Genomic DNA, 11,340 nt, shown 5'->3' with positions numbered 1-11,340 from the left:
CGGCCAGGGTCAAACCACTACACTTGGCCATGAATTTAATTCTGTGTTTAGCTTTTTTTAATAGGTGATAATGTTGGCTTCAATCTCTCTAGTTTGGTAGAGGCTGAAGACCAGCAGCGACTGTCTCAGTTTAATTCATCTTCCTTATTTAGGCAGGTGAGCACCCAATAGCTCACTGTGTTGTAGCATCTACTTCCCCTTCATGAAGGTTGGCCCGAATTTCTGGGACCCATAAATTAAGGTGCTCGAAGTGTAAACATGGTGGGGACTTTATGTCTGCTGAGTAGTTTTAGTAGCAGCAAACACGAAGAAATAATCAGATTTGCAACTGAAGCAGAGAACTTTATGAGTATTTCTGCATTTATTCATTGTGCTACATCCTGTCTAACATCAGAGGCCTTAACCTTCCCAGTAGTTCAGATGATCTGTAGATCTGCTATAGGTCTTGTGCATATTTGCTCTTGTAATAATTTGTTTATTAATTATGTTTGCAACCTCCCATTGCTGTCTTCAATTAGGCCAAAGGTCTGTAAGTCACTGGTTTTCATAACCTCCTGTTTTGGGGAGGAATTGCAACGCAGAGGCCCCCTTCTTACTCCGGTGGGATGGTGGTGATGGCACTCACTCCACCCTGAGCAGGAGGGAGTTTCACCTGTTGCTCCATGAGTCTGTTTTTGCAAATTAAGTGCATTACTGCTGGGTTTCCAAAAGATTCCACCAATCCCCCTCCAAATCTGAGCAGTAAGGCGGTCTCTGGGGCCTAAGCAGGTGTCACACAGAGTAAGGACATCTGAGCAATTCGGCAGGCAGACAGTCTTTGCAAGGGAGGCAGTAATGTTTTGTTTTGCTTTGTTTTAATTGTAGCTACAATTTGGGCAGCGGCATTGCCTCCATCGTGGTGAATGGCTCTTTCAGCGACGGCCGGTGGCACAGAGTCAAGGCTGTTCGGTAAGTGGCCATACTTCATGTGGGAGGTGTTTTGGAGCCACCCTGCCATTAAAGGTGCTGCTGGTGTGTCTGAATGCTGGCTGGGTGTGAATCACTGGGGCTTCATGCTCTCATACCTCATAGGAGTTGAACCCTCAGCAACTTGGCTGTTTCAGGACGGTGTACACAAAGATTTTTGTATTAGAGGTGACAGTGCCAACTCGGCACAGCTCAAGGCAGGCTGCCAAAGACATGCAGGGCTATTCTGGGGCTGTGACAGACATTCTATTAAACCCATACCATTTGAGTTAAGAGTGTTTTTCTTTAATGTCTGCATTTTGAAATTCCCTAGTGAGCATTTTGTGGGCTGGCGCTAGCACTGGAGCACGGACAGTGTATGCCTACTTTCTTCTATTTGGAGAAGGTGCAGACATCTTGCAGTGTATATAAAACTCGTATTTATAGCTCATTACCTCATGGGAGGCAAGTGTGCCCAGGAGGGAAGGCACACATCCCTCTCTTGATGACATGTTAGTTCCCTGGAAATCACAGGCTGACATTAGCACAACTTGTTACCAAATTCAGTGAGAACAGAAGCCTGTTAAATGGCTCTTAGACCAATGTGGTTACTGACCATGTATAAAATGGAAGTGGTCTAAAAACTCTAGTAAGAAACAAAACTGCTTATCTTTTACCTTAGCTTGACTATTTCTTCCTTTCTACTGAAGCTTCTACTGTTTACTTTCTATATTACATCTGATTTTTAAGAACATATCAGAAGGTGTCTGTTCTTCCCTTTGCGTTGTCTCTTTCCCAGTTTTTTCTCCTCTGCAAATGGGGCCCACACCCTTTGCAGGCCTCTGGCATCGTAGTCCTTGGAAAACAAAAATGCCCTGAAGGGTCTGAATTGCTGTAGCACACTGTTGTCTGTGGGGCTCCCCAACACCAACGCCGAGACTGCTGTGAATCCTGCTGAGCACCACGTTGCCCTGGTCTCCTGGCAAGGGGGAGGTGCTGCTGCTCCTTCTCTCCACTGGCTGCAGGCTGGATGTGTGAAAGCGGTTTTGTTTTCCGTTTCAGGGATGGGCAGTCTGGCAAAGTAACTGTGGACGATTATGGTGCCAGGACTGGTAAATCTCCTGGGAAGATGAGGCAGTTAAACATCAATGGAGATCTCTATGTAGGTAAGTGCTCAGCGTTCACACTCAGGACCCAGACACATTTCTGTGTTTGCAAGGTCGGCTGCAAGGCAGAGCATCCCAGCTCTGTCCATCTCAAGGTGACGGTTTTACACCGCACCCTCTGGTCCTTCACAGCTATTTTTTGTGGGGAGGCCTCTCTGGGTGGGATAGAGGAGATTGCTATGAGAAGGAACCAGCACCGTGGGGTGCACTGTGGTACCCCCAGTGTGAACAGACAAAACCAGTGAGTGGCAGCTGCAAACCCTGTACATTAGTGAGATTCTGGAAACAAAATTATTCACCTCTTACTGACTACATTTTCCACAATAAATAATTGTCATCTTGGTTTATTAGATTATTATTGTATTCAGTGTATTATTATTTTTAAACAGGATTATTTACAATATTAATACCATACTATTTTATAGTATGGTATATTATTTTATAAACTAAAATTCACCTCTGAGGTGTGCTAGGAAGGCTAATGGCATTGCTGGCTGAGCAGGACCAGGTGCCTGTGTCAATGAAGAATTTCTCATTGCTGCCGTAGAAGAAAATGTTTTTCTCATCTATTTTTTTCTCATTATGGTTTTTGTTTTTCCCCAGGCGGCATGAAGGAAATAGCCCTGCATACAAACAGGCAGTACATGCGGGGCCTGGTAGGCTGCATCTCTCACCTCACGCTCTCGACTGATTACCACATCTCACTGGTGGAGGATGCCACCGATGGGAAGAACATCAACACATGTGGGACCAAGTGACAAGAGAGGAATCCCGGTGCTGAGGACCCGTCGTGTGCTTGCGTGTGTGGCTGAGCACGAGCTGGCTGCCACATCCCTCTGCAGCCGCACCGCGTTTGCCACCTGGGAAGGTGACAGAGCCAAAGGGAACACCCCTCCCCACCCCCAAAGAAAAAGACCAAAACCCTTTTTCCCCTCTCCTTATCTTTCCTTTTCTGACCAAACCAAACTGAGTATTTTGTGTAGGAGTATTTGGGGTCTGAGTATTTTTTGTCCCCTCTGCTCGCTAATTGTTTAGTGAACGCTAAAGGTGCAAAGGGCAAAGAAATGTGTGATGTTACGGGTAGCTCAATGACTGTGTTGTGGTCCTTAGGTTATCTTTTGTAGTATGAGGGAAAGCAGTCTTGAAACACTTGCATTCATCCTACCCTGCAGTGGTACAATGACTGTGCTGTTCAACAAATACACCATCAGGCAGTGTAACTATGCATTTAAATGTATGTCCTGGAACAAGCAGTTCTCCTTACCATGCTCAGATTTAGCTAAACTATGTTTCATTTTGTGTGAGAAACAGCTACAGTGACTGGTTTCAAAACGTTGTTGTTTGTGGAGGAGGGAGGTTCTTAAAGTCTACTTTTTTAATGCAAGCAACAAAATCAATGAAACAATTTTGTAGAAGTAATTTTATACTTGTATATTTTTTATAGCAGCAGGAGACCTGCTTACATGGTATAACTTCTAACATTTAGATGTACTATAAAATTAGCTCTTTGCACACTTTCCTAAAAATAGCAAAGTGACCTATGGTTTAAATTTGTTATATGAGATGCTTAATGTCTGTATTACACAGTTTTGATGGGGATATTTGTGAGTTATGACCAATTTTAAATCTCTTCTTGTTTTGTAAATTTTGACAGTTGAAAAGTGTACATTATGGAGCTTTCCTGGCTTAAACAGATTAAAAGATTAGGAAAAAAAAAAGAGCAAATACTTGCTACTGTGGTATTATAAATCACTTTCCCCCCCCCCCCCCACCCAACAATTAAAAAACTCTCCCCCCCCCCCCCCCCCTGAAAAATGAAGAAAAGGGATGTGCAAGAGACCTTAGTGGGTCACAGTCCTCTTAAAATGTTTTCTAGGCACCAGACCAACACTTATGCAACCTTGATTTCCAGATTGTAATTTAAGTAGGCGAACAGAGTGCTGTCCAGACACTGAGGAAATGGTCCGGAATTTCATACTTTGGGGATTTTTCTTCCTTAACTCTTTGAAGTGGATCAGTGAGCCACCAGAGGGGAGAAGAGAGACCTACCGCGCGGTGGAGCACCCCATGGCTCACTACATACCGGCAGCAGGAGAAGCCTGCTCAGTGGCACAGGCTCCCATGAATGCCTGTGTGCGACCTGATGTGGTGAAAACCACGGAGATCAGGAGGCTTCTCCTGCATTTGTGCTATTCCCAGGGTGCTCCTGGCTCCCTGGCAGCTAGAACACTTTCAGGAGACTTGTCCCATCTACAGCTGACTGTGAGCAGCTGCAGTCAGGAGGAGAAAACAACAATAGCTGATGCTAGATAATGGCACATGTAATTAACTGCCAAGGAGACCCCAGCTCCTCCTGCCCTTGAAAGGGACACCCTGATCACTTGGGTGAAAGATCTTGTGCTCCTTGTAGATATGGCAACAGTAGTAAAACACAAATACAGGCACTTGTTTGAAATAAAAAGAAAAATACGTGGTGGTGCCAGCATGTAACGTGCAGCTGTGATCTGCCCCAACTGTCTGTAGAAGACACAGGCAGCTTTCAGAGGAGCTGGAGACGCTCCTGGCTCTCACTCCTGGAGAAGCAAAAGTTTTATTTTGCTTGGGGAGCCCCATGTGGGGAAAGAAACCTGTGCATGTTTGGGAAAAAGCAGGATAGAGTATATATGATCAAAATGTCCTCTAAAATTAATGTATAAGGAATTTGATGCCATGGGATATAAAGAGGGAATATGCAGATTTTGAAAAGGGGTGGCAACTAAAACCTCTGGAGGCTGAAGGTCTTGCTGGCTGCTCACTGCTGCAGTGGCAGCCAGACACAACCTGCGCCTGGGCTACATCACAGCTGTTGGAGAGAAAAGACTTGTGTTTTCTCAGCTCAAGGGGTTTCCCAGATGGCAGTGACTTCTCGTGACCTGGTACAAGGTGGGGAGATCTCGCCAACTGTACCCCTAGTCCTGTGGACCTGTTGTGCTGCTGCTGACAGGGCGACAACACTGGTCCAGAAATGGCATCAGCCACCACGGTCACATGTGCCTTGCCTTTCCCATCCTTTCATTTCTGTCACAGGGTTTGGAGAGCAGCTCCAAGACAAACATCTGGTGGGAGAGGTCTCTATTTTCAGATAATTTACTGCAGAACAACAGGTGTTTTGGTACAAGGCAATATTTCTCCAGAACAAAAGCTTCTCTTTGAAATGCAGGGTAAGGGGGGGAGGGAGGGGGTGGAAGGAGTAGGAAATACCTCCGTTGTTGTTTTGAAAAAATAAGAGCAACAAATAGCAGCTCCCTAAATGCCTGTTTCCAACTATGCGTATCACCACGAAGGAATTCAGAGCTGGCAGCATCACCCTGCTGTGGTGTAGACTGAGCACGAGCGGCACAGCTGCGTGGTGCCGGCCAGGCGGAGACAAATTGCAAAGATGCTGCGGGGTTTGAATCTTTTAAAGAAAAGGGGAAAAAGAAAGGTCCTTTCTGCATCCTTTTAAAGACAGTCTGAGAAACTTTTGAAGAGGGGAGCATCCTGCATCCACATCTCCATTCTCCCTGGTGAAACTTGGGGCCAGGGTTTCTACTCAAGGGGCTGAGCTGGAAATAGATGCCAGAAGCTCAGGAACATCTGACCAGATGTGGAGGCTCAGCTGCCCCCCCAGCCCCCTGATGCTGGGCCAGGGAAGGAGAGGGGAAGGGCCGACAGTGCATGGCAGAGTGCTTAGTCATTTTCCCAGGAACTGGCCTGGATGTATGTCTCACTGTCTCCAAGGATGTTTATTAATCACATTATTTATTACTCGGGCCATGTCAGATGCCTGGCATGACCCTGGTTCTGCTGCAGGATGAGCTCTTGGCTCTTGACAGACCCATGTCCTTTTTTTTCCTGAAAATATCTGTACAAACCAGCAATGACGCCCAGGTGCTTGTGCCTCTCAGCAACTTAACCCCCTTCCTAAAACTGCAGTTCCTAGCATTCTTCTTAATTTTTTACATGAATCCCCAAAAGACATTGCCCTCCACTTTCTAGGGCTAAAACCCCTGCCTTGATGCCTTGGAGGAGCTGACTTAGGATTTGTGCTGGGTGCTGGCTGTTGTGTAGAGCTGCTGCCTGCCCACCCCTCTCCCTGCCCAGGGCACAGCATATCTCCCTGCTCACCCCCACTCCTTCACCTCCCTGGGGACCAGCCTCTCCGGAATCAGCAGTTAGGTTTACTCAGGTCATCCTAAAGCAAAATAAGGAAGAAGAAGAAACTAAAACAAAAAAACACTGAGTAAAAGGAGACATCAAGGGGAAGAAAACCCAGGGGAAACCTAGCAAAGGTTTGGTAGGCAAATTCTTCCTGCACTAGTGTGGTCTGGGTGGCCAAAGGTGAGGGTCCAGGAGCTCTTTTCCATCTGAGTCCTCCCAGATGGGCACCAGGGAGCAAAGAGGTGAAGACGAGGAGAAGCTGGCAGGGTTGGGAAGCTGTGCATTCCCTGCTGGTGCATTAACCTGCCAGAGATGCCTGTTAAAAGGTACTGTTTTGTTAGCCAGGGTTGGATTTTGAGAAAAATTTTCATGTTGACAAAGCAAAATAAGCTGGGTGAGAAATGCATCATGCCAGCTCTGCTCATGCAGTTTCCTCCATTGTGGCATCACCCCTCAAGGGACAAATTACCTCACTTTAAAGGACTAGATAAAATGCAGCTGTGGTTTACTCACAGAGAGCAGCAGTCACATCCCATCAGTCAGATGTGTCTTTTATCAGCATTTTATTTCTTGGGAGCTGTGTGTGCACACAGCAGAGTTTTCCCTTTTCCAAAGCAACACCTTGGTCTGATGTCCAAGTTGGGGCATCACTTGCTCCAGTAAGTGCATCCCTCCCTCCCACACCATTTTCCATGGGTTTGAGTTGCCACAAGCACCCTGGTCCCCTCATGGGGTGATGATATGTCCCTGCCCCTGCACTCGAGTGTCACACATGGGTAACAGCTTGGCGCTGGCACCTGCAGTTGCTGCAGCTCTGCCAGGTTCTGGCTTTCTGCCCCCGTGGACAAGACTTGACTTGTCTGTGAGTGCTTTCTTCTCAAACCCCCTGCAGCCTGGCAGTGCTGCCACTGACTGCCCTTATTTCTCTCAAATATCCATTCACTGTCAGAGTTTTTATCTTTGTTTATTGTGTGCAGGACAAAGACAGCATTGTTCCTCTCCCACTGTATTTCTTTTCTATGTTTCCCTCTGTCTTCCTTTCTAGGAAGGCAATGGTGCTGTTCTTTCAACACCTGTCTCCACAGATCATGTTTTCCAGCATCATGTATGGGGACAGCGTGAAGAAGTGGGGCTGCTGAGCAAAGACACCCCATGTTCAGTCTCACAAAACAGAAGCTTTGTAACCTGCTCTTTTGCTTTGCAGACCCTTAAATAGTTTCTGATGGCAATAGCCACGATGTTATGTTGTCACTTTTTGCGGACACATAGAATTTTCCTCAGTTTTCCTGTCTTTGGAAGACACATTGAGGGCCAATATTTATTATTTTATTCACAATTTCTCTTACTTCTATTTTTTTTCCTTGCTACAGCTTTTAATGCTGGTGTCATCACAGTTGAATTCAAAAATGAAATCACCAATTTATCATGAAGTTCAGGCAGTTTCATCTGAAATGATCATTCTTACCAACAGACAGGGTTGTTTTTTAAGAACTAACAAATGTCTCATACACAGAGACTCTATAACCTTTATTTATGTGTTGAGAGCTTTTTTAGGAATGCAGGAAATGCAGGAAAATGCAGGACCCTAATGCTACAGCTGATGCCATTTTAGGAGAAGCTGGCATTGACAGCACAGGGAAAGCCAAGCAGAAGATGAGGATGTGTGATGGAATACAGCCAGGAAACATAGACAATTCAAGTCCCCCTCACCATCCTCATCCCAATAGTGAAAAACAGGGCAGTCCTCATGCTTCTTCATTATCCAACCTCTCAACTCAGTTGCTGTGACTTTCTAGCACAACTCACTTTCTTTAAATGTCCGCAACACTATGTGAACACTCAGATGCTATGATTTTGGTTGCTACGTAGAGGTGCCTGTGTTTGTAGTTCCCAGGCACCTCATAAATGCACACATAATTAAAAGCTCTGCCTCACAACTGGTTTTGGATACATCACCTACAGTGGCTGTGCATTGTAAATGCAACACATCAGGCTATCATCAGCAACCGATTTCTGCACTGACTTTGTATTAGAAGCTGCTCCCTCAACTCCCCCAGTTTGCCCCGGGGGGAAAGCAACAGAGGCACTGGGCCGCACACCCTGCAGACATGCTTGTGCATGGGCCATTTGCCCCATCTGAGTGTTCTGTGCCAGAGCAGGGATGGTGATGTGCATCTGACAGGGCCATTTCTCCCCTCCCAGGGCCAGATCTCCTGGATGTCTCACACATTCACATAGCCCAGGCTAACTGGTTGGTGCCCACTGTGGATGTGACACAGCTCCATCCCTGTGAAGAAACCTGCTACATTTCCATGTTGTACTGGTGGAGTAACTGTGCCAATGGGCAGGGAGCCCCAGCTGTCCCTGATCTGTGTTATATACTAACCCCAACAGGGCTAGTCTGGTTTTGCCAAAGTTTGAATACGCTTTGTCTGCACTATCTTCAGAAGATATTGCAAAGCCATCCTCCTTTTACTTCTGTTAGACCTGATGCCCAGATGATGGAGTGAGACCAGTCTTGAACTCATGCCTGGTGTTCCTGCCCAGGCCAAAGCAGTTGCAGGGCTTGAGAGTGCAGACGTGGGATTTCACCTTTGGAACGACCAAAGCTTTCCTCATTTCCAAAGCTCTACACTTTTCAGTCTTTACAGACCAGTACTCTTCAGTCCCACTTAAAAGACTTAGTACTCTTGATCCTGTACATCTCCAGCCCTCAGTGGAGCTCACACGTCCCGCCCCGTTGCTGTCATACCAACAAGCTGCACCAATCTGCTATTCAAGACAAGGAATTGACTCTCTGACTTTCCAGGCTGCCTCCAAAGACATAGAGGAAGAGTAGTGCCATGATTTAATGACGGCCTCGTGTGTTGTGTCACCTGGTCTGTCCACACACCTAAGCCCACATGTTCACTCCCTAGTCCAGATGCCGTGGTTAGATGAACCACAAAATTCCTTGGCTGTCGCTAGGACAGCAAGTAAGTGACATAAATGGTCTCATTCTACAGCCACTATAGAAGCTGACCATATCCATTCCAATAAAACACACTGAGAAAATGTCCTACATCACCCAAACCAACCTCACAGTATGCAGCCTGGGCCCCTTCCTCCTGCCAAGACATCTGTCTTCCTGAAACAGGGACATCCAGCACAGACCTGTCCACCTTCAAGAGCCTCTGGCTGCTCATCTCTGCAAGCCCTCAGCCCAAGCCTGCAGGAAAATCACATCTCAAAACTCCGGCTGTGTTAGAGCCATAAGCTGAGGAGGACACAGGTAGGTCAGCTGGCCTCCTTCCTATCATCCCATCGCACGGCAGAAGGAGGAGGGCTTCAGTGAACCACGTATGTACACACTACAGCATGCTATGCTTAGGAGAAGCTGCTCGGAGAGTTAACTGTGTTATGACCCAACTCTGCTGATCAAGAAGCCAAGGTTGCACTTGCCAGATCCTGTGGTTATTTACTCTGACACAAAATTAAAATAACTCTGTTTGTACTGGAGCATGAGCAGAATTTAACTCTTACTTATAAGTAAACATGCAAGCAAGGAATATGAAAACATGTAAGAGTGTAAGAAAATATATTTATTAAATTCCATGGCAATACTATGATAAAACTGTTAAATACATGCGTATTTTTAGACACCCAAGCAATACAACAGGATTTACATCAGCCAAGCAAACTAGGTTTAAAACATATGCAAAGTTGGTATCTTAGTGTTAGGTTAGTCTTAAATGTCATTTGCTGCACTGGAATGTTATTTCCCCAACATGATCCCACGCTTCCTTTTTCGAGCATGCATTTGCTTAACTGCTTAGCTAATAAATTTTTATGTTGACACACTTTGTTGAATCACTATTTTACTTGGTATGCTACAACTTCACTAAAGTGCCTTGTGATGATTTTTCTTAAATTGTGAAAGAAATATTTCTTCAATAGTGGATTGGGAAGCTGGAAAACTTCAGTATAATTCAGCAACAGAAATATGTTTAATAACTGATTAGATTTAGTGTGTTAGGAAGACTATTTTGTCAGTTTGATTTATTGATTTATTCTCAGAAAGCATTTCTATAGAAGACTAAAATTGGCAAACAATATTTTCACTAGTATTAAACAAAACTCCATTAAAATCTTTGTAAAAACAACATAAAAACATCTCTAAACAAATTATTTCCGCTGTAAAAAATATGATATAAAAACAGCTAAAAAAACATTGAACCTGTTCACAGTATATATTTTAAAAGTTACAGCATTATAGTACAATGAAGTTGGGTTTTTTCAGGTGACCTGTATGACTCCACCAGCTCTGTTGTTTTGTGTGCCACAACAGCATTAGAGTTCAAATTACTGTTACTTTCGAGTAGGATTTCAGACATGAGTCGATTCAGTTATCTTTTTTTTGCTATCCCCTGCTTTATAAACTTTTCTGACATATTAAGAAGCAAAAAGCATTCATATTAAGCCACTCTTAAATCACATTAAGGAAACATTGACAAAGTGATGTTCAAGAATTCTTTTTATATTGTATTACTTGTAAAATGTGTGAGACCTCATCAGTTTCTGTTTTACTTTGCTCTGCTTGAGCTACTTATTTTTTGAATTCTTCTCAGCCCAAATAATGACCATGAGAACATTTCATTTTTTTCCTTTGTTCCTCGGTAAGTTTTACTTACTACGTTTTGCACAATATGATACCAAACGAGTTGCAAAGGTACTTTCTTGTGGAAATTGTGCATACACTTCCACTGGAGCTCACTTTCACATGACAAGAGTCAAAGTACACACTTCGGACTGTCCAAAAACCTGCCCTGAGATTCTGTTGGGTATAACATGAATAAACAATGAATGCCATCTGCTCTGCTGCTCCACAAAGTGACCTGGGCAGCACCGGCAACAAGGAGAAGGTGAGACTGGAGAGGGATTAACCCTGTCCTCTCATGGAGCACCCTGCCATTAGACCAGCTCACCTGCACGAGGATGCTGAGCCCCTGTCCTCCGAAATACAAAGGTTCTCTGGAGAGCAGAAGGAATTAATAGGCGTTTCTGTAGGGAA

At 44.9% G+C, this 11,340-nt stretch overlaps 1 protein-coding gene across 1 annotated transcript; it reads left to right on the top strand.

Moving 5' to 3' along the window:
* Window positions 1-864: 864 nt before the first annotated feature.
* Window positions 865-2,869, top strand: LOC104271080 (pikachurin-like; the record flags this gene model as incomplete). The annotated part of the gene is made up of 3 exons (XM_009865652.1): window positions 865-948; window positions 2,008-2,111; window positions 2,715-2,869. Coding segments are annotated over 3 exons (343 nt in total), but the record flags the coding sequence as incomplete, so codon positions are not given.
* Between the last annotated feature and the right edge of the window lie 8,471 nt (window positions 2,870-11,340).

The sequence above is a fragment of the Apaloderma vittatum genome, unplaced genomic scaffold, assembly GCF_000703405.1.
Source record: "Apaloderma vittatum isolate BGI_N311 unplaced genomic scaffold, ASM70340v1 scaffold38742, whole genome shotgun sequence".
NCBI lineage: Eukaryota > Metazoa > Chordata > Aves > Trogoniformes > Trogonidae > Apaloderma > Apaloderma vittatum.
Note: the sequence above shows the minus strand (reverse complement) of the source record. Positions and strands in the feature narration are given on the sequence as shown.